This window comes from Dendrobates tinctorius, unplaced genomic scaffold (assembly GCF_039654945.1).
Source record: "Dendrobates tinctorius isolate UK_male_01 unplaced genomic scaffold, ASM3965494v1 ptg000060l, whole genome shotgun sequence".
Lineage (NCBI taxonomy): Eukaryota > Metazoa > Chordata > Amphibia > Anura > Dendrobatidae > Dendrobates > Dendrobates tinctorius.
Window position 1 is genome coordinate 38907121 of NW_027361728.1, and position 24463 is coordinate 38931583.

General features: G+C 41.5%; 1 protein-coding gene across 1 annotated transcript in view; it reads right to left on the reverse strand.

Annotated features, from left to right (window-relative positions):
• Positions 1–581: 581 nt before the first annotated feature.
• CLDN11 (claudin 11) overlaps positions 582–24463 on the reverse strand; it is a 92376-nt gene continuing 68494 nt past the window's right edge. The window contains exon 3 of the mRNA XM_073578877.1: positions 582–4462. Within this exon, the coding sequence (XP_073434978.1) occupies positions 4227–4462 (236 nt within the window). The 3' untranslated portion in view covers positions 582–4226. The remainder of the gene's footprint in view (positions 4463–24463) is intronic.

The window sequence follows — 24463 nt, forward strand, 5'->3', positions numbered from 1 at the left end:
CGCAACCTTTCTCCCTCTTTCCCTTCTTCAAAAGTTGGGAGGTTTGATGGCGGGCACCAAGAATGATTTTTCTCTGGTGGGCCCAAGGTACTACCACCCAACGCTGCTCCCATACTTAGAGTCCTGCTGCCAGGGTGAAATAAACTTTATCCCCTACGGCAGCATTCGGGTTTTAGTCTTGAGTGTGGTGCTGTCATGGGTTCAGTCACCACTCTTTATACAAAGAGCAGTGACTGAACCTGCGCTGGCCCCGCCCTCTTGACTGAAACCCGAGCTTTAACGGGAGAAATAAAGTTAATTTCCTTTTGGCAGCGGCGCTCTCAGTACAGACAGCAGGCAGGTTTCAGAACACTAATAACCCCACATCTGCAGGTTAATAGCGCTTTTTCACTTAACAGGCTCCCTTTAACTACAGGTAACAGAGGTACTAGTGTTGTGATGGGGCACATAAGACTGAATGTTTCATTTCGGCTTGGAGTAATCTTTAAAAACAGCACAACTAGGAAAAATGAATGCAACTCTGGTGTAATACGAATCATTTAAGAGCATCTCAGAAAAAAATCCATGTAGTAACAACAAAGGATATTTTATTAGATTTAATATAAGATGGATCATTACAATAAAGGTACTTTTTAAAAAGTAACAGTATATTAGTTATATAAAAAGAGCACAAAGTAATGTAAAAATATAGTTATTGTATTATTTACAATCATATTAAGTGTGAACTTTGCAACTGAATGGACATTTTTGTTTTACAAATTTTTGAACAGTTCATTTGGTGAGATACAGAGCTGAATATGTTGGTATAACATTGTAAATGTCAAGGAGCAAGAGATTGGCTTTCCATAACATTCAATGGCAAAATCAAGGACATAATTACAGTACATAATAAAGCACAGATTCTTAGTGGTTGACTTAAAACAAATGCATGTAAGAGTAAAATCATTTGCAAAAAAATGTTTTAATTAATGTGAATAATTACACCACAAAAACATTTTCACTGGTGAAGAGACAGATCAAATAGCGTGCTGTGATGTTTCCCGTCTGGGTCTTTTTCAAATAACGCTAGAGTTATCTCCTCTTGGCCTTATGCTCTATTGCACAGCGGTATTGAGCTGAGGTATAATGGGTTTTTTTGCTTATAGGTATGGTGACCAGGGAACCAAACGTACCTGCGCGGATGTGCGCTATCGCTGTGGCGGTGTGCGAACAGAACTTACTCTAGGATTACACCTAAGAATTTATGAAAACAGATCAGCAAAAAGAAATACAAAAAGTTTCCTAAAATATTTTTAGAAAAAAAGGGTTTTTGATAATCACCAAGTTAGCACATCTTCCGTGCACAATTTGCAATGTACACTGTTGAAATTCTGCTACTAAAAGCAAATATGGAGAAGAAGTATCATAAACCTAACAGCAGATAAATCCTTGATGCATCTAATAACTGTGAAGAAAGGTCCTTGTAAAGGGAGGGGAAGCGGGGGGATATGTGACATCGCCTATTGTGATTGGTGGATCCCATGTTATCAGCTGTGTATAGAGGTGTTGCCTGCCTCTGCTGATAAGGAAACTGCTGTAAACTCTTATTGAAAGGACAGGAAGTGTGAGTCCAAAACAATGTGTGAAAAATTGAAAGATTACTAATTGTAAAAAAAATACATGTAACACAAAAGCCTGATTTAAATAATAGGTCACTTTCTGATGCATTCCTTTTAAATTGTAATATACACTATGAAAAACAACATATTATACCTATAGAACGTGACTGTACAGTTCCATGAAGTCAGTGCAGTTGATGTCATTCCATCCATTACAGTGAATGTGTATAGTATAGTAGATGGTCTGTCAAATAATGCAATCCATTGTTATTTGTTCAGTCACAGGGCCTGGTACCATTTGTATCCCGGGTCTCATACACACATACTGTGTAGCTTTTATATCTCATTTCCATTGGAAATCACAAAGCATTGTATAAATGAGACAAAGGGCAACAAACATCCAAACCTTTCACTAAACCCATCTGTGCTTTACTGTTTATACGCACTGACGTAAACATTAGAACTATACAGAAATTGCTTTAAAAGCTTTGAAAGCGGTTATCACAGAGCGAGTATTCTATTTGCTTCAAGTCAAATTTGGTATGTTAGCCTATTCTGTAACTGTAAACTGTAATGGCTGGTTTATTTATCAGAAGGATACTTTTGGAAATGAAAGTCCATTTTACCAAACAATTATCGTGAATGAGTGTTCCTAAGAATGTTCACTTCACGATAATCTTGCTGCAAAAACAGGCTGACGATCACTCGTCAACTGAGCAAGACGCTCATGCGTTGGGTGAAAGGATATTTTGGGAAGCACAAAAGATCATCATTCTCAGCAGCACATCATCTTGTGTAAACAGGACTTGTGCTACCGAGAACAATGACAGTCTTTTTTGCAAGTAAGCTATGCACATAGACTTTTAGGAAATCTCTTCAACGGGTCAACTCTCGAGATATGAGTGGATTGCTTCATGCAACCCCGGCCCACGATCCAGGTCAGTGCAATCGGGCCATGGACATGAGCTGGGCAAATTTTCTTAACTTCCGAGATCTCAGGCTCAGGTTATGATGAGCCGGGCAGGCGAGACGTCAAACGCCGCACACTGGCAAACCCAAAATCTCAGGAAAATTGTGCAGCTCCTGTCCAGAGAGCACTAACCTGGATTGGTGACTTGGGTTGCGTGAAGCAATCTGCTCATCTCTGGTCTTCTCTAATGCTGCCTTCAGAGAAACCAATAATTAAGGAATGAGCATTCCTAAGAACACCCATTCCGGAATATCAGGCCATCTAAATAGGCCGGCAAATAACCGATAAATAAGAAAATCTGTCTGATGTGATGAGTGTTTAGCTTAAAATCATCGTTTTCAGCAGCACATTGTGTTGTGTAGACAGGATGTGCTGTCAAGAACAATGATATTTTATGTGCGCAGAACAATGGTATTAGCAATTATTCTATGTACAGCACATGGAATTGGGGTCCGCCGATCTAAACAGGCTATTAAACAACCGTCGATCAGCTTGCATGTAGCTGATTGAAATGGCCAAAGTCGACACATGTAGACCCAGCTTAACAGTGCAGTATCAATCATGTTCAATATAAGCGAGATTATAGAGTGTACCCCAAAATCTCTGCTGTTATAGCACCTTTCATTGTAGAGCATAATTATACAAGAGTGTCATCACAGGTAATCTGCAAAATTAGATCCAAAATGCAAATGTCCATTTCTCAGCCAACATTCTTAAAATAAAAACTTTTTATATTTGATGTGAGTTCTGTAAATATTTTCTGTTCTAAGAGGTGTTTTATGTAATGAAATAACAATAAATTTGACAAATATAATTTAAATTTTGTGTTAAATATTTCTCTACTAAAGGTAAAAATGCTACAAAATCATGATGTTCTCTGTTCTGGCATCCTTTTCTGAGCACCAATAAAATACAAATAAGGTATACAAGAATACATTGAGGACCTGTAAGAAAAGTACTCAAGATCCGTCCATATATACATGGCACTTAAAGTGGTTGTTCCAAGAACAAAGTTCATTTTAAACAATAGATTTTGGAATAATAATAACTTCCAAAATTGGGAGTGTTTAAAAAATATGTTCCTGTGCTGAGGTAATCTTATACATGTCCCCTTGGTGTGTATTGTGTAATGGCTGTGTATGACCATGTAAGAGCATAGTCTGATCACACCACATCTCCTGGTGAAGGGACGATTCAAAAGAGTATACTGACATTAAAGCACAGGATTACAAATAATTCTTTTTTGAGGTAAAATATTGTCTTAAAACAGGCAGAGAAACGTTTTACCTCACAGAAAGAATCATCTGTGATCCTATGCAGTAACATCTATATACTCTTTTTTGCGTTTTTTGCCCAGGAGATGTGGTATGACCATGTCCCTGCACGGTCAGACACAGCCATGACACAGTACACAGCAGGGGCACATTTATAAGATTATTTCGGCAAAGGAAACTTTTTTTTTTAATATAAGCTCAATTGAGGAAATTATTATTATTCCAAGTTGTATTGATTAAAATGAACATTAGAATTACCGTAACTTTGTTCTTGGAAAAAACCCTTTAAATTGTAAAACAGCATACGTAGACAAAACTAAAAGGCACATAAGTTATTAAAGTCCAAGAATGCTGTACAATCAGCCTTGTCTCATCTCTTGATCCTTAAACATTGGCACTTTTAGCATGGGTAGGTGAACCGGAACCCTGAGATGAATAATAAAATCGGTTTTCCATGAATGCTTGAGATTCTCCTGAACAGCAAACAATAACTATTCCACCAAACAAGCAGAACGCTGCCCCGATCCATCCTGCATACAAGGAGTAGCCAAAAGTCACAATAGTCGTCTCCTTGTGTGTAGACACTGGAAACCATATGGTGGCCATGATGGAACTCAATGCTATGAAAAACAAAAACAAAGAAATGTGTTAACAGAAGCAGAAAGAATTCAGTGTGTTTATATATAATATAACACTTTACAAATCATCATTTTTATCATTTATGTTTCAGTTAAAACTACTTTTAAAGGACCAGTACCAATTCATGATTTAAAAACAACAATATCACTGTGCTTGATTGGCAAGCAAACTCTCCTGACCTTAACCCCATAGAGAAACTATGGGGCATTGACAAGAGGAAGATGAGAGACACCAGAATCAACAATGCAGGAGAGCTGAAGGTTGTTATCAAAGCAACCTGGGCTTCCACAACACCTCAGCAGTGCCACAGGCTGATCACCTCCATGCCACGCCAGATTGATGCAGTAATTGATGCCAAAGGAACCCGGACCAAGTATTGAGTGCATTTAGTGAACATACATTTCCGTAGGACAACATTTCGGATTTTAAAATCTTTTTTTGAAGCTGGTGTTATAAAGTATTCTAATTTACTGAGATAATGACTTTTGGGTTTTAAAATCATAGAATGGTAGAGTTGGAAGGGACCTCCTGGGCCAACTGGTCCAACTCCCTGCTCAAAGCAGGATTCACTAAATCATCCCAGACAGATGTCTGTCCAGCCTCTGTTTGAAGACTTCTATTGAAGGAGAACTCACCACTTCTCGTGGCAGCCTGTTCCACTCATTGATCACCCTAACTGTCAAAATGTTTTTTCTAGTATCTAATCTGTGTCTCCTACCATTCAGTTTCATCCCATTGCTTCTAGTCTTTCCTTGTGCAAATGAGAAAAAAGATGATCCTTCTACAATGTGACAGCACTTGATATATTTGTAGACAGCTATTAAGTCTCCTCTCAGTCTTCTCTTTTGCAAGCTAAAGATTCCCAAATCCTGCAACCATTCCTCATAGGACATGGTTTGCAGACCGGTCACCATTCTGGTCACTCTTCTCTGAACTTGCTCCAGTTTGTTGATGTTGTTTTTAAAATGTGGAACTGGACACAGTATTCCAGATGAGGTCTGACCAAAGAAGAATAGAGGGCAATAATGACTTCAAGTGATCTAGACTGTATGCTTCTGTTAATACATCCTAGAACTGTATTTGCCTTTTTTGCTGCTGCATCACTGTCGACTCATATTCAGTCTGTGATCTATTAGTATACCCAAGTCTTTTTCACATGTGCTGTTGCTTAGCCCTATTCCTCCCATTCTGTATATGCTTTTTTCATTTTTGCTTTTTTCATTGGTTGTAAGCCATAATCATCAACATTAACAGAAACAAATACTTGAAATAGATCACTCTGCTTGTAATGACTCAATATAATATATGAGTTTCACTTTTGTACTGAAGAACTGAAATAAATTAACTTTTTGATGATATTCTAATTTTGTGAGATGCATCTGTAGCATAGGTTAATAAAAATACATCCACAGATTGTGAAAGCCACCTTGTTTCACTGAAAAGCTTTTCTAGTTATATTAAATACAATAAAGGTCACTTATCCATGTTTCTACAGATACTGACATCCACATCCCATAATTTGGAGAACCAGTGACTCATTTTGTATATTAACTTTCAATTGACAATTGTGCCAAACTGTGTTTAAACAGGGATTTCCTAGTGGTTATACATGAAGTTTTGAATAAGGTGACACTCTTTTTCAGATAAAAAATAAGTCTAATAAAACTTTCACAACACTGGTTTCTGAAGGGGTAAAAAATAGGTTGACCACCATCTTTGTTTCAAACAACAGACAGACTGGGATCAAACCGGACAACTGACTTTGATCTTTGGAAGGAAAACTATAATTCAGGCACTGAATACCTAATCTAAATGCTCTTCTATAAACCTTGGGGTATTGAAATCTTCACTGTCTTTAAAATTCATGCATTCAACAGAAAACTACGTAATTACTAATGCATCAGATGGAAATGTATTCTACTTACTAATACACGTCAAGAAAAATCAGCAAACAAATATTGAATGTATTTACTCTTGTCTAGCAAGGGAGCAGAAAATTACCTTTACAAAATTAATCGTTTTTGAAAAAAACACATTAGTTTTTATAGAAAACGATATTAGGCTAGTTTCACATTTGCGTTTGGAGGCGAAGGGTTGGGCTGCGGATGCTCACTGTCAAGCTCCGCCCCCTGCCGCGCCTCCTTCGGTCAGCTCCACCTATGTGCGCATGCCGCTGCATGCGGCCTGCGTACCCTAACTTTAGCTTTGGGTACGCAGGCCATGCGCAGGTATGCGTTTGCCGCTGCATGCGTCGTTTTGACGGTGTGGTGACCTGCGCCAAACGCAACGTGTTACATTTTGGTGCGGTCACCGCACCGTCAAAAAGACACATGCGGCGGCAAACACATACCTGCGTACCCAATGCTAAAGATAGGGTACGCAGGCCGCATGCAGCGGCATGCACCCAAAGGTGGAGCTGACCGGAGGAGGCGCAGCAGGGGGCGGAGCTTCACGGCGAGCATCCGCAGTCCAACGCTTCCCCTCCAAACACAAATATGAAACTAGCCTTAGACTGCGAAAACTTAGCACAACTTCTAATCGTTTATTTGAAGGATTCCAATGGTCCCAGCATGGGCCAACATTAAAAACACTATATTCACCTACCACTTCTTTGTAGCAGTGCCAAAATCGCCTGTTTTTTTATACTTAGACCATGCTTAGAAATTTCTGAAAAAAAACAAAAGGGGCAGAAAATACTTTTTATGACCTAATGGGTCTTTGGTAAAGTTTATAAAATGCTATGGCTTTTTAACAGGTTCCGTGATTTCCTGGAAGTTCTTTAAACCCTCCTATTTTTATTACAACTAAATAATAATGATATTTGCAATAAACAATATTTAACCCCCTAATGATACTTAGGTTAACTTGCAAAATTAGCACACTTTTTGCTGTTTACCAAAAAACAGTCAAGCAAGAATAATGTAACTACCGCAACACAACAAACATAACAAGTGGTTTCTCCAAATGCAACACAAAATGCCTCTTTTAACCTCTTCACAACCGATTTGATGTGTATTTACGTCATCTGCTGGGTCGCTGACTTCTATGCGGGCTCACACACTGAGCCCACATCTTTCCCTGCACTCGATGGCTGATTTAATCAGCCATCATGTGCCTCAAATCTCTGTTAAACAGTTAAATGCCACAGTCAATCACTGACAGCAGCATTTAACACATGATGACAGGAAGCGCATCATTTATCCCGCAGCTTCAAGTCTTCTAAAAGGAATATTGAATAAAGTAAAAAAAAGCTTTAAAAAATATTTTAAAATTTAAAAAACACAAGTCCAAATCATTCCTCTTTTGCCCTATTAAAAATAAAACAATAAAAAATACATATATTGTATTTGGTATTGCTGTGTTCAGAAATGTCCGATTTACCAAAATATAAAACAAATTTATCTGATTGACACATCGAGAAAAACAATCAAAACAACAGAATTACTTTTTTTTGTTGCTGCAATATTTCAATAAAATGCAATAAAAGGCGATCAAAACATTTTATCTATCCCAAAATGGTATTAGTAAAAATTCAGCTCAGGACAAAAAAAAAAAAAGCCCTTACACAGCCCCAGATCCCGAAAAATTAGAAAGTTACGGGACTTGGAAAATGGAGGCAAAAGTGGGAAAAATGTTGACTATTTTTTTTTTCACCACTTAAATAAAAAAAAAAAAGATACATGTTTGGCATCTGCACACTTGTACTGGCCTAAGGAATGGACGTAAATATTTATGTCCCCCCAAAAATTGAGAAAAGTATTCAAGGTGTGATACCGGAATCAAATTGGTATTTTTATCACATATTGAACATGGTAAATAAAAAGTCCCACAAACAATTGTGGAATTGCACTTTTTTTTGCAATTTCACAGCACTTTGAATTTATTTTTCCCAATGCATTATGCTGCAGAATGAATGGTGTCTTCAAAAGTACAACTCATCTGGCAAAAAGCAAGCCCTCATATGGCTACATGGCTGAAAAAAGTTATGGCTCTTTTTGGAGAAGGGAATGAAAAAAACAAAAAATGGAAAAATCGTCAGTGCCAGAATAATTTATCCCCTTCATAACAAATGTTGATTGTATTTAGTAGAGCACCCGATGGCTGATATGACCTGCTTCAAACGGGATATATACTCAGACACCAGTTTCTGGTAGTGTTCCTGAAGAATCTTGGCTTCCTGATCACTAATATTCCTGGTTTCCCAAGAAAGTGGTCCAAAAAGTTCAGAGAAGAGATCACTGCTTTGCACAAACAAGGTAAAACATACAAACAGGTAGCAAAGGCATTGAATGTTCATTGAGATACACTTAGAAGTATAATTCAAAAGTTCAAAGATAGAGGAATACTGGATACATTATCTAGATGTAGCAGAAAGTAGAAGCTATCACTGGCTGCCAAAAGATTCCTGACTAGGCACATGGTTGTGGCAGCGGGCACTGAGCTTTCAGTTTTCAGAGTAAAAAGAATAGTAAAAGCTGAAGGTCTCCATGCCCAAACTCCAAGATGTATACCTTTACTGCCCCAAAAGCACCAGAAAAGTAGGTTCCAATGTAATCAAAGTAAATAAATAAGCCACTGAAGTTCTGTTCTATAGAGAAGTGAAAATAAATTGGAACTTTTTAGACCTATGGATTAGTGGTATGTGAGGAAAAATGAAGCATATGAGCTAAAGAACACACTGCCTAAATCAAAGCATGGTGGTTGCTCATGATACTCTGGGGCTGCTCTATTTCCTCTGGCAGTGGAAACCTGCAAGGTGTGGAGGGCAAGGCAGATCAAGTAAAATAATGTTATTGTTTAATAGTACAGTTTGATACAATTACAATAATACCAGTTAATACCAATATTACATAATCCAAGCTAATCACAGTTTTTTATAAAATCTTTTTTTGTATCATGTTCTGAGAGCTACAAAGTTTCAATTTTTATTTGGGATGTATACCATTTTTTTAAAAATCTAAAGGGAACCTGTTCTCACGGGTGTGTAAGAAGCTGCAGACAGTCGTTCTGCATCTAGGCTGCAGAAGGTCTCTGTGTTTGGCCTTTGACATGCCTTCTTAACACTTGTGACTCTTTGACCCAGTGGCAACCTATCTCCGACTCTAAATGACACACCTGCATCTGGGTGTTTATAGACTCCCAGCCTCCAACTGGGAGTCGCCAGTGATATTTCCATTTCCCCCTGTTGAGGCTTGAAGCTATAGCAATCGAGTATCTTCCTCTTTGGTGTTGCTGGAGGATGTTTGTGTTACACCTCTGAGTCTTTTCAAGATAAGTGTTCCCCTTGTTTGTCTATCTCAGCTGTCTTTAGTGGTAGTGGGGATTGACTAATGCGTATCCCATCCATCCCTAAGCAGGGCTTATCGCCAGGGTAAGGCAGGGATTAGGTTGCTGCTCGGCGATAAATGCAGAACCTATATAGGGATGTTTAGGGCAGACAGGGAGACTTTAGATCTGCCTAGGGGTCTCCACTCCCCCCTTCCCTAAGATTGGGCTCCCTTCCCCTCATTCCTTCGTGTTGCACTTAGTCTTTCCTACACTGTGCGTGACACCTGTTATGTAAAATAATGCTATTAACCTGCAGATATGGGGTTAATCTGTAGTTAATGGAGTTCTGACACCGTTCAGCCGCAAGACTGAGAACCCCACTGCCAGGAGGAAATTAACTTTATTGCTCACAGCAGTCTTGCTTTTTCAGTCATATAGGCATGGTTTCAGTCAGCACTCAGTGCGTAGAGCACGGTGGCTGTAACCACATCCCCGGCACTTACAGCTGGCTCAGCATTTTAATTTTTGCTTACTGGCCAGGTCAAGTAATTATATATTTTTATTGTCCTGGTCACTGTGGATGCTTTGATACCTATTAACCAATTAATATCAGCCCACAGCTTTTGCTGGTTAGTAAATATAGGGGGGCACATCAATTTTTGGGGGTGTCTTCCCTATAATAACCAGAAAAGGCTAAGCAAAAGCTGTGAACTGATATTAATAGCCTGGAAACATTTATTATTATTATTTATTTATTTATTTATATAGCGCCATTAATTCCATGGTGCTGTACATGAGAAGGGGGGTTACATACAAAGTTAAATATATCGTTAACAGTAAACAAATTTACAATGACAGACTGGTACAGTGGGGAGGGGACTCTGTCCTTGCGGACTTACTTTCTACGGGATAGTGGGGAAGAGAGAGAAGGTCGGGGTGCAGCAGCTCTGGTGGTGATGAGGCGGCAGCTCAGGCGGTGGTGATGCGGCAGAATGGTCATTGCAGGCTGTAAGCTTTCCTGAAAAGATGGGTTTTCAGGTTCCGTTTGAAGGATCCGAAGGTGGTGGATAATTGGACGTGTTGAGGCATGGCATTCCAGAGGATAGGGGATATTCGGGAGAAATCTTGGAGGCGGATGTGTGAGGAACGAATAAGTGTGGAGGAGAGTAGGGGGTCTTGGGAGGATCGAAGATTACATGAGGAAAGATATTGGGAGATTAGTTCAGAGATATAGGGAAGGGAAAGGTTGTGGATGGCTTTGTAGGTCAGTGTTTGTAGTTTGAATTGGATTTGTTGGGGAATTGGGAGCCAATGGAGGGATTTGCAGAGGGGGGAGACAGGGGAGTAGCGATGGTTAGCAGGGAGGCCACAGGAGAGTGTTGCAGTAGTCAAGGCGGGAGATGATGAGAGCATGTACAAGAATTTCAGTAGATTGAGGACTGAGTAAGGGATGGATTCTGGAATTATTTTTGAGTTGGAGGCGACAGGAGGTGGCAAGAGATTGGACGTGTGGTTTGAAGGACAGGGCAGAGTCGAGAGATACTCCGAGGCAGCGGATTTCAGGTGCGGGAGAGAGCGTGATGCCGTTTACCATAATAGATAGATCGGGTAGGGAAGATACGTGAGATGGAGGAAAAATAATGAGTTCAGTTTTGTCTACCTTGAGTTTTAGGAAGCGTGAGGTGAAAAAGGAGGATATGGCTGATAGACACTCCGGGAGTCTGGACAGCAGAGAGGTGACATCTGGGCCAGAGAGGTAGATCTGAGTGTCATCTGCATACAGGTGGTACTAGAAGCCATGGGACTTTATGAGTTGTCCTAGGCCAAGAGTATAGTAGGGGCCCAGGACAGAGCCTTGGGGGACTCCAACAGAGAGGGGGTGGGATGAGGAGGTAGTGTGGGAGTGGGAAACGCTGAATGTGTGGTCAGAATGGTACGAGGAAATCCAGGACAGGGCAAGGTCTTTGATGCCAAGGGAAGAAAGAATCTGTAGCAGTAGGCAGTGGTCAACTGTGTCAAAGGCAGAGGACAGGTCAAGAAGGAGGAGGATGGAGAACTGTCTGTTAGCTTTTGCTGTAAGTCATTAGTAATTTTGATCAGGGCAGTTTCAGTGGAGTGGTGGGGGCGGAAGCCAGATTGCAGGATGTCAAGGAGGGAGTTAGATGAGAGGTGGGAGGAAAGTTGAGCATGGACATGCTGTTCAAGTTTATGGCTATTAGCCCCTTCCCATAATATTAACACCAGCCCCCAGCCATTGACTTTCCCTCAGCTGGTTATGAAAATTAAGAGGGACCATCAGTGTGTTATCAGTGTATGGTCCGTGTGTCTGTTTTTTCCCATCAGTGTGTCATCATTGTTTTTTTGTTTTTCATGGATGGATAAAGAAATTAATTACAAAGTTTCTCATATATTTTACAATGTTAAACATAGACAGCACATGGATGGCACACAGATGCCTTCCACGTGCTGTATGTATTTTTCACAGCCCTCTAGACTAATATTGGCCCTTGTAATCCGTGCTGCTGGAAAAAAGGACATGCCTCCTAGTGTTTTGCCTGGACACAAGGTCCGTAAAAAACACTGACATGTGAATAGCACTATAGATAATAATGGGTACATGTTGTGTACATTTTTGTCACGGATACAATACATACAGCTCTGGCAAAAAATAAGAGATCACTTCCAAATGTTCAGTTTGTTTGATTTTTCTGTTTATAGGTATATTTTTGAGTAAAATGTAAATTGTTATTTTAGTCTACAAACTTCTGACAACATGCCTTCAAATTTCCAAGCAATATTTTCTTTTTCTGAAAAGGAGAAATGGTCAAAATAAAAAAAAACAGTGCTTTCAGTCCTCAAATAATGCAAAGAAAACAAGTTCATAATCATTTAGAAACAACAATACTAATGTTTTAACTCAGGAAGAGTTCAGAAATCAATATTTTGTGGAATAACCATTATTTTTAAAACAGCTTTCATGCGTCTTGGCATGCTTTCCACCAGTCTTTCACACTCCTACTGGCACAAAAATGTAAGCAGTTCTTCTTTGTTTGATGGCTTATGACTATCCATCATCTTCTTGATTACATTCTAGAGGAGGAGCTAAGTAGTTCTATCTAACATGTACATATACTCCTGATGAATCTCATTCCAGAGTGGAAACGCGTCTACTGTAGTTGATTATGGATATACATGCTTTGAGTTGATTATGCTTTTATATGCCTTGATTGGTTTTTTGATACTTTTTCCATGAAGGGAGCTCTTTCAACATGACAAGATTGTTTACAGTCTGAAGAGTGGGACGGAGAAAAATAAGGGGGCTTTTTCTCCGTATTATGATTTGTGTATGTGTATGTATGTGTTTACATCTTCTGAATTGAATTTATAACATTAAGCACAATACTACCTCCCTTAATGAGCTCCACTTACATCTGACATTTTGTCACACAGTCGTTTTGTACCTACTAAGCATGCTAGCACCTTATGCAGACATCAGTTATATTATATTTCCCATGCCTACACTAGGGTGAATTTGGGAGAGCCGTCGAGGAGCGGGGGCGCCATTTTTTGTTATTATAATACAAAGGTGCCCATGATGTCCATGAGTTCAAGACTTCAGGCAGTCATTGCCAACAAAGGGTTTTCCACCAAGTACTAGAAATCAACATTTTATTTACAGTTATTTAATCTGTCCAATTACTTTTGGTCCCTTTAAAAACAGGGTGGCACATGTTAAGGAGCTGAAACTCCTAAACCCTTCATCCAATTTTACTGTGGATACCCTCAAATGAAAGCTGAAAGTCTGAACTTCAACTGCATCTGAATTGTTTTGTTTAAAATTCATTGTGGTAATGTCTAGAACCAAAATTAGAAAAATGTTGTCTCTGTCCAAATATATATGGACCTAACTGTATATAGCGAAGTGCTATAGTTTATAATAGACATATTTTGATTCACTAACTGACTTCGATTAGGTCCTTTTTACATTTTGTTGCTAGTCTTATACTGCCGGGATCTGTGGGTTCCTATATTATTATTATTATTATTTATTGTTATAGCGCCATTTATTCCATGGCGCTTTACATGTGAGGAGGGGTATACATAAAAACAAGTACAATAATCTTAAACAATACAAGTCATAACTGGTACAGGAGGAGAGAGGACCCTGCCCGCGAGGGCTCACAATCTTCAAGGGATGGGTGATAATACAGTAGGCGAGGGTAGAGCTGGTCGTGCAGCGGTTTGGTCGATCGGTGGTTACTGCAGGTTATAGGCTTGTCGGAAGAGGTGGGTCTTCAGGCTCTTTTTGAAGGTTTCGATGGTAGGTGAGAGTCTGATATGTTGTGGTAGAGAGTTCCAGAGTAGGGGTGATGCGCGAGAGAAATCTTGTATGCGATTGTGGGAAGAGGAGATAAGAGGGGAGTAAAGAAGGAGATCTTGTGAGGATCGGAGGTTGCGTGCAGGAAAGTACCGGGAGACGAGGTCACAGATGTATGGAGGAGACAGGTTGTGGATTGCTTTGTATGTCATGGTTAGGGTTTTGTAATGGAGTCTCTGGGCAATTGGGAGCCAGTGAAGGGATTGACAGAGGGGAGAAGCTGGGGAATAGCGGGGGGACAGGTGGATTAGTCGGGCAGCAGAGTTTAGAATAGATTGGAGGGGTGCGAGAGTGTTTGAGGGGAGGTCACAGAGCATGAGGTTGCAGTAGTCAAGGCGAGAGATGATGAGGGCATGGACTAGGGTTTTTGCAGATTCTTGGGTGAGGAATGAACGGATGCGTGAAATATTTTTGAGTTGAAGTCGGCAGGAAGTGGAAAGGGTTTGGATATGTGGTTTGAAGGAGAGATCAGCGTCAAGGATTACTCCGAGGCAGCGAGCTTGTGGGACTGGGGAGAGTGGGCAGTCATTTACTGTAATTTATAGGTTCGTAGGGGGGGTCACGTGAGATGGGGGAAAGATGATGAGTTCTGTTTTTTCCATGTTGAGTTTCAGATATCTAGTGGAGAAGAAGGATGAAATAGTGGACAGACATTGAGGGATTCTGGTTAGTAGGGAGGTGATATCTGGTCCAGAGATGTAGATCTGTGTGTCATCAGCATAAAGATGATACTGAAAGCCATGAGATTCTATGAGCTGTCCCAGGCCAAAGGTGTAAATAGAGAACAGCAGGGGCCCAAGGACTGAACCTTGTGGGACTCCGACAGATAGGGGGCGAGGTGAGGAGGTGGTGTGTGAGTGGGAGACGCTGAATGTCCGGTCTGTTAGGTATGATGAGATCCAGGAGAGGGCCAAGTCTGTGATGCCGAGGGATGAGAGGGTCTGTAATAATAGGGAATGGTCCACTGAGTCAAAGGCAGCCGACAGGTCCAGGAGGAGGAGGACAGAGTAGTGTCGCTTGCTCTTGGCAGTTAAGAGGTCATTGGTGACCTTAGTAAGGGCAGTTTCAGTGGAGTGGTGTGACCGGAAGCCAGATTGTAAGCGGTCGAAGAGGGAGCAAGAAGAGAGATGGGAGGACAGTTCAAGGTAGACGTGTTGTTCCAGTAGCTTGGAGGCGTATGGGAGAAGGGATATAGGGCGATAGCTAGATACAGAGGATGGGTCAAGAGAGGGCTTTTTGAGGATAGGTGTGATGGAGGCATGTTTAAAGCTTGAGGGGAAAACACCAGTTGTTAGTGACAGGTTGAAGAGATGGGTTAGGGTTGGGATGAAGACTGTGGTGAGGTTTGGGATGAAGTGGGATGGGATCGGGTCGAGTGCACAGGTGGTGAGATGTGATCTTGAGAGTAGAGTGGAGAGTCGATCTTCTGTAATGGTGGAGAAGTTGGTTTTGAAGGTGGAGGGCTGGGAAGTCGGGAGGAAGGGCTCTGGGGGTTGTTGACCAAAACTGTCCCTGATGTTATCAATTTTCTGCTTGAAAAATAAGGCAAAGTCTTCAGCTGAGATGAGTGGGGAGGGAGGAGGTGCTGGGGGGCGGAGGAGAGAATTGAAGGTGTTGAATAACTGTTTAGGGTTGTGAGACAGGGAGGATATGAGAGATGAGAAGTAGGTTTGTTTAGCTGTGGCGAGTGTGGTCTTGAAAGTAGTGAGGGACTGTTTGAATGCGATGAAGTGCTTGTTGGAGTGGGATCTTTTCCATCTGCGCTCAGCAGCCCTGGAAGCTCGCCTCAGCTCTTTGGTCAGGCTGGTGTGCCAGGGCTGTCTGTTGATTTTGCGAGTTTTGGTATGTGTAAGTGGGGCAGCGGATTCCAAAGCTACAGCTATTGTGGTGTTATATAGAGCGGCAGCGTCATCCGCATTGTGTAAGGAACTTATATCTGTAAGAGGGAGGAGGGATTCAGAGAATGAGTGTAGGTCAAGGTGTTTAAGATTCCTGCGAGGGTGTGAAAGTTTGTGGGGTGGGGATTGTAGACATGGAGTGAAGAGGGAAGAGAATGTGAGCAGGTTGTGGTCAGAGAGAGGAAGAGGTGAGTTAGAGAGGTTAGATAGGGAGCAGAGGCGGGTGAAGATGAGGTCCAGTGTGTGGCCATCTTTGTGGGTGGCTGTAGAAGACCATTGAGTGAGGCCGAAGGAGGAAGTGAGAGATAGAAGTTTAGTGGCAGCTGAGAGGGAAGTGTCGATGGGGATGTTGAAGTCGCCCATGATGATAGTAGGGATGTCCGCGGAAAGGAAATGAAGTAACCAGGTGGTGAAGTGGTCAAAGAAGGTGGTGGCTGGCCCTGGGGGGCGGTAGATGACAGCCAGTTGGAGGTTGGAGGGGGAGTAGATGCGCACAGAGTGCACCTCAAAGGAAGGGAGGGTAACAGAGGGTGGCAGTGGGATTGGGGTGAAGGAGCAGGTATCTGACAGGAGAAAACCAACTCCTCCACCATGTTTGCTGCTGGGGCGGGGGGTGTGAGAAAGGTGGAAGCCGCCATACGAAAGTGCAGCAGGAGAGGCTGTGTCAGAAGGGGTGAGCCAGGTTTCGGTGATGGCGAGGAAGGAGAGTTTGGTAGTAACAAAAAGATCATGGATGTAGGAAAGCTTGTTGCAGACAGAGCGAGCGTTCCACAGAGCTCCTGTTAGTGGGACTGGGGAAGCGGGGGCTGGGTGAATGGGTATAAGGTTGGAGAGGTTACGGAAGGTTGTGATAGAGTGTGGATGGGAGGTAGAAATGACTGTGGGAATGTGGTGAGGAGGACCAGGATTTGGGGAGATATCGCCAGCAGTGAGAAGGAGCAGAGAAAGTGTTAGCAGGTGGGAGCAGGAGAGGGCATGAGGGGGCTGTCTGTGTTTGGAGACAGAGGATTGTATGTTAAGGAACAGTTTTGAGGCGGAGGTGAGGTGGATGGGGAGGATTGAAGAAGAGATGAACAGTTCCTTACTAGGAGTAGGGATTAGGGGAATTAGCAGAAAGTGAAGGATTATTGGGGTGAAAGTGAAAACAAACAGAAACATTGTTTACAGTGACTGTGTCCAGTTACCTTCAGTTCCCTTCTGGTTCAATTCTGGTTTTAATTCTTAAAAGTGGGATATACATAAATCCCCGCAGTACTTGGAAGATTGATAGCAGTGGTGGGGCATCCAAATTAAACTCCCCCTGCGGCAAATTGTAGAGCGAGATTAGCTTGCTGGATATTTTTGTCACATGGTGCCGGTGGTGGGATAACTAAGATAAGCCCCAACGGTGCCTGTGATAGCCGTGTGCCGGCATTGTGTCACGTCCCTCCGTCCGCTGATACACCGGTGTCAGTGGTGGGATTGTGACATAGTGGTGACACAGGGTCCGCTGTCCGTCGCGTTTTGGTGGCAGCGGGACCCCCGTTAGTCGTCGCCCGTAAGTGGACGAACGGCCGTGGGCTTTCTATATGTTGGTCAGTACTGGTGACATGCTGTATGTACAGTATATGTTATAGTTCTAGTTGGGTGGTGTTGCACTTTTAGTCCAAGTGGAATTTTTGATTATAAAGATTTTATTAGTATTATTGAAAGCGAAGTTTTATTATACACATCTGCTAGTACACAGTTGAATATAACTCTCAACATTCTTCCGTGCAAGTTCCGGAAGAGCAGGGATGAATGATGAGAGCGGTCTTAAGCACCCAGAGCTGGGGAACAGCGCTAACTGTACTGATGCTTCCCAGTTGCTGGTACGTATGGTACTGATGAAGCACACTGGCGGTACACGGTTGCCACACGTATGTGTGGCACCCCAGGAGTCCGGTTGCCACAATAGCATTGCCTCCCTCACAGGGGGTGATGACATGCCTGGAAGCAAGGAAGGGTTCCCTGACCAGATACTACTTACATCCAACATTTTTCCTGACTACAGAGCTTCTCACAATTTTTAGCCCACAGATAGATGAGGTGTGGGACGGAGATACCACACTGTAAAATATGTGGCCTGTATTTTTATATTTTTACAGCAAAATAGTGTCAAGAACTAGGGTAACAAACAGCAAAAACAGTTAAATGGAGGCCTCAAATGCCACAATTAGTAGCCCACATTTAGATGAGGTATGTGACGAAGATACCACACTGTAAGCACTGTAAAATATATGGCCTGCATTTTTATTTTTTACAGCAAAATAGTGTCACTAACTAGGGTAGCACACAGAAAAAACAGTTCAATGTAGGCCTGAAATGCCACAGTTTTTAGCCCACAGATAGGTGAGTCATGTGATGGTGAGATACCACACTGTAAAATAAATGGCCTGTATGTATTTTTTTTCAGCAAAATAGTGTCAAGAATTAGAGTAACACACAGCAAAAACAGTTGAATGGAGGCCTCCAATGCCACAATTTGCAGCCCACAGATAGATGAGGCGTGTGACGGAGATACCACACTTTCTAATATCTGGCCTGTGGTTTTTTTGGGCCAGTAAAATTGTGTCAATAAGTAGGCTAAGACACAACAAAAACAATTCTATGGAGGCCTGAAATGGCACAATTTTGACTGCAATGATATGCGATCCGCGTGGCGGACAAAACCCAGAGGAAAATATCTGTAAATATTTTTTGGGCAGCTAAATATTTTATGGCATCAAAATGGTGTCAAGAAATTGTATAAGACACTCCAAAAATTTTTTACACTACTACAAAAATGGCAGAATTTTCTGCACTCTCAGATGTGATCGTTGGGATGGGCAAACCCGTTTAAAATAGCTGGATTTTCATACTGTACTATGAAAAGGATCTGGCTGAATTCTGCATTGTCAACAAGCAAATGGAGAAAAAAAAAAACATGTGCTCTGAATTGTTTTTGATAAAATAATAGGATTAAGATGCAAAAAAAATTATTCCTGACCATTGATACCTGGGGATATGTATATACTGTATGGTCAATATATGTAATAGGCAGCAGCAGACAGTAATGGAATGGACCCTCTTGATGTATGCAATGAAGTATGCCACATACAATGCCTGCCTGACTAGTAGTGATATCTATATACCCACATACTGTGCCAGCATGCCTTGCACTGGTATGTATATACCCACATACACTCCCTGCCTACCTAGCACTGCAATCTATATACCCCATAATCAGTCCTTAGGCCTGGGTCACACTAGCGTATGGCATCCGATGCAAGAGTATCGGATGCGATATGCTAATGTCCCTCGGCTCAGCTGCGAGCTGAGTGTCATGCTACTGTGCTCCGAACCGCTCGCACAGAGAGGATCGGAACACAGTTGTGGAGGAGGCAGAGAAACTAATTTCTCCATCTCCTCCATTGCTGGGGTCAGCGTATATGGCATAGCATTTGGATGATATCCGAGTGATGTGCGTTGTGTCACTCACACCCATAGACTTATATGTTTGCGAGTGAGCCGAGACTCGGCCGAGTCTCGGTGCCAATCGCAGCATGCTCCGATTTCTCTCGCTCGTAGAATGCGGGCGAGAAAAAAAACGGTGATGGGAGGTGCCCCATACATTAACAGTGGACTGAGTGTTATGCGATGTTTTATCGCATAGCACTTGTCCGTATTCAAAGCAAGTATGTCCCCGGCCTTAGAAGGACTGTTGATTTAGCTGGATTTGTGTATTCAACTATGGGACATCCACACTAATTTTGTAACCCCCAAATCTGACCAAATCTCGGCAGCAACTCTCCCTACACTATCTGATTCCAGAGCTGAATGTGACGAGCAGGGCGGCGCCAGGTCTGATATATATCACTGTAATGCCACAACCAATATGGCTGCGGCATTACAGTGTATGGCAGACAATCCCTGCATGTTGATTGGCGCTCTAAAGAGAGCCAAACATGCAGGGCGTGGACCCGAACTCCTGCCGAACAATCCCGGAAATGCTCGGTGCTCACCGAGCATCGCGAGTGCAGCGATGATCGTGCGAGTACCGAGCATTACCGAGTACGCTCACTCATCACTAGTAGGAGAAGATTTTTTGTGTTTTTCTCAATACATGAAAAATAACTGATGAAACACTGTAGGTAAAAATTGACACTGACCAAATACTGGTGAAACTTGGATGAAAAACTCAGAAGAACAATGGACGATAAGAATCACATATGTCTGAATGAGGCCTTAGGTTTCTTCATCGGGCATTGTTTAGTACGATATCGCAAGAGTCACACATTTAGGCCACATTCACACGTTCAGTATTTGGTCAGTATTTGACATCTATTATATATTCTTTATTATATATTATCATATTTTGTTAGATTATAACTTCATTTTCTCCCTGTAGCCATACTTCCAGACACCTGCACATGTCATAAAACAGTTTGTACTTGTTGCCAACAGTCTACCACCTTTTCTGTAGGGAAGTACATGTTTTCGCAGATAGGTTCCCTTTAACTATATGCAATGCCAAGCATCTTTTCCAGAAAACTATTCTTTTAACACAGAGAGAAAGCAATTTTCTTACAGATCAGCAGTTAAGAGGTGAATTTAGAGGCAACAGCCAGGGACATGTTCACCTACTGAGACTGTATCAGTTCTCCGTCAGCACTGGATGTGACTCACAGATGAATCATGCATTATATTACCTTGGACATTGCTCATCTGCTTTCCAAGCCTATCAGCAAGCAAAAGCACAGCACAGCCAGGTGAAAACATATAATAAACGGTCACATACAGTATGTGACAGCAATATCAACAGCCAAACAGAAGCTTTTAAAGTATTTGGAAAAGTCATTATTCCTCACTCAGTACGAAATGGAAAATAGTCAGCACTCTGTCTGACCGGCATTTCTGAATACTTTTTTGGATGGTTTTTCCATCATTCCTTGTGCTTGAGTGAGCTGTAGTCAGGAAAAATAAAAAATGGATGGATTTCAGTGATGATGATGTATAGATAGTACCATACGCAGAAAAGTCTGGTGACAACATTGGGAAGATGGATATATTGTTTAGTTGTAGACACAGGTGGCATAGGATCTTCTCATAGTATATGCCATCTGTTATCAATGTAACTTGCACAAAACTCGCTATTGCTACACAGCAACATGTGAATGGTATACAATGCCAACGTGATTATTGTCTTACCAGTGGCGCAACTAGAGTCTGATGGGTCCCAGTGCAAGATTTGGACAGGGCCACCACAATCCTGGCATATATATATTAAATAATTACCTGTCCACATCATCAAATAGTAACATGCCAAACTACACTATGATGAAGACCAAAGAGCTGTAAAAGGACACCAGGAACAAAACTGTAGCCCTGCACCAGGCTGGGAAGAATGAATATGCAATAGGCAAGCAGCTTGGTGCGATGAAATGAACTGTGGGAGCAATAATAAGAAAATGGAAGACATTCAAGACCACTGATAATCTCCCTCGATCTGGGGCTCCACAAAAGATCTCACCCCGCGGGGTCAAAATGATCACAAGAACGGTGAGCAAAAATCCCGGAACCACACAGGGGGACCTAGTGAATGACCTGCATAGAGCTGGGACCACCGTAACAAAGGCTACCATCTGTAACACACTATGTCGCCAGGGACTCAGATCCTGCAGTGCCAGACGTGTCCTCATGCTTAAGTCAGTACTTGTCCAGGCCTGTCTGAAGTTTGCTAGAGAGCATTTGGATTATCCAGAAGAGTATTGGGAGAATGTCATATGATCTGTTGAAACCAAAGTAGAAATATTTGGTAGAAATAAAACCCGTCATATTTGGAGGAGACAGAATGCTGAGTTGCATCCAAAGAACACCATACCTACTGTGAAGCATGGGGATGGCAACATCATGCTTTGGGGCTGTTTCTCTGCAAAGGGACCAAGATGACTGAACTGATCCATGTACATGAAACAATGAATGGGGCCATGAATTTTGATATTTTGAGTGCAAACCTCCTTCCATCAGCAAGGGCATTAAAGATGAAATATGGATAGGTCTTTCAGCATGATAATGATCCTAAGCACATCACCAGAGCAACAAAGGAGTGGCTTCGTAAGAAGCATATGGAGGCCCAAAACATCACTGCTCTAGAGGAGATCTGCATGGAGGAATGGGCCAACATGCCACCAACAGTGTGTGCCAACCTTGTGAAGATGAAGCAGAAGTCCAGCGTGGGTGATATCCATAAAAAATAACTTCTTACCAATGACAGTCACAGGCTTGAAGTGCATTTAAAATCAAACACGTTTCAACGGTATGAAGATGGATATGAAGATGGATTTTGGACTAATGTGCTTTTAATGATAAAGGGAATAAAAGTTATTTTTTATGGATATCACCCACGCTGGACTTCTGCTTCACCTTTAGACTACTTGCAGCACTGCATGATCCATACAGTGGGACTGGAGAGGAGGTGAGCTGATTTTTGTTGCTTCTTTTTTGAACATTATGAAGACTCACAGAAAACGTTTGACCTCTGTCATTGCCAAAAAAGGATATATGACAAAATATTGATATGGAGTTTTGTTAATGACCAAATACATATTTTCCACCATAATTTGCTAAATAAATCTTGCCAAATCAGACAAGGTGATTTTCTGGATTTGTTTTGTCATTTTGACTCTCATAGTTGTGGTCTTCCGATGATGTCAATTACAGGCCTCTCTCATCTTTTTACGTGGGAGAACTTGCACAATTGGTGGCTGACTCAATATCTTTTTCCCCCACTGTTTATATACATATACACATATATGTAAACTATATATACAGTATGTATGCCCTCCATCTGGCCCAATCCTGATATATATATATATAGACACGTGGTCAAAATTGTTGGTACCCCTTGTTTAATGACAGAAAAACCCACAATGATCACAGAAATTACTTGAATCTGACAAAAGCATTAATAAATAAAAAAAATCTATGAAAATGAACAAATGAAAGTCAGACATTGCTTTTCAACCATACTTCCATAGAATTTAAAAAAAAATAAATAAAACTCATGAAATAGGCCTGGACAGAAATGATGGTACCCTTAACGTAATATTTTGTTGCACAACCTTTTGAGTCAATCACTGCAATCAAACGATTTCTGTAACTGTCATGAATTCTGCGTCCTCGATAGGTATTTTGACCCACTCCTCAAGAGCAAACTGCTCCAGTTGTCTCATGTTTGAAGGTAGCCTTTTCCAGATGGCATGTTTCTTCTCTTTCCGAAGATGATCAATAGGACTTAGGTCAGGGCTCATAGAAGGCCACTTCAGAATAGTCCAATGTTTTCCTCTTAGCCATTCTTGATTGTTTTTAGCTGAGTATTTTGGGTCATTATACTGTTACAAGACCCATGAACTGTGACTGAGACCAAGCTTTCTGTGACACTGGGCAGCACACTTCTCTCTAGAATCCCTTGATAGTCTTGAGATTTCATTGTTTCATTGTACCCTGCACAGATCCTAAACACTCTTTGCCAGATGCAGCAAAGCAGCCCCAGAATATAACAGAGCCTTCTCCATGTTTCACAGTAGGGACAGTGTTCTTTTCTTGATATACTTCATTTTTCCATCTGTGAACATAGAGCTGATGTGCCTTGCCAAAAAGTTCAATTTTAGTCTCATCTGTCCATAGGACATTCTCCCAGAAGCTTTGTGGCTTGGAAACATGTAGTTTGGCAAATTCCAGTCTGGCTTTTTTATGATTTTTTTTCGACAATGATGTCCTCCTTGGTCGTCTCCAATGAAGTCCACTTTGGTTCATACAACGACCGATGATACGATCTTACACTGACGTTCCTTGAGCTTGAAGTTCACCTTTAATCTGTTTAGAAGTTTTTCTGGGCTCTTTCGCTAGCATTCGTATTATCCGTCTCTTTGATTTGTCATCAATTTTCCTCCACGTCCAGGGAGGTTGGCTACAGACCCATGGATCTTAAATTTCTGAATAATATGTGTAACTCTAGTCACAGGAACATCAAGCTGCTTGGAGATGGTCTTACAACTTTTACCTTTAACATGTTTGTCTATAATGTTCTTTCTAATCTCCTGAGACAACTCTTTCCTTCGCTTCCTCTGCTCCATGTTGAGTCTGATACACACCATGTCACCAACTAGCACAGTGAGTATCTGTAGCCCTCTATACAGACTCACTGATTCCACGATTGTAGACACACCTTGCTTTAACATGTCCCTTTTGTCACATTATTTTAAGGGGTACCATCATTTCTGTCCAGGTCTATTTCATGAGTTTTATTTATTTATTTATTTATTTAATATGTGGAAGCATGGTTGACAAGCAATGTCTGACTTTTATTTGTTCATTTTCAAATATTTTTTATTTATTATTACTTTTGTCAGATTCAAGTTATTTCTGTGACTATTGTG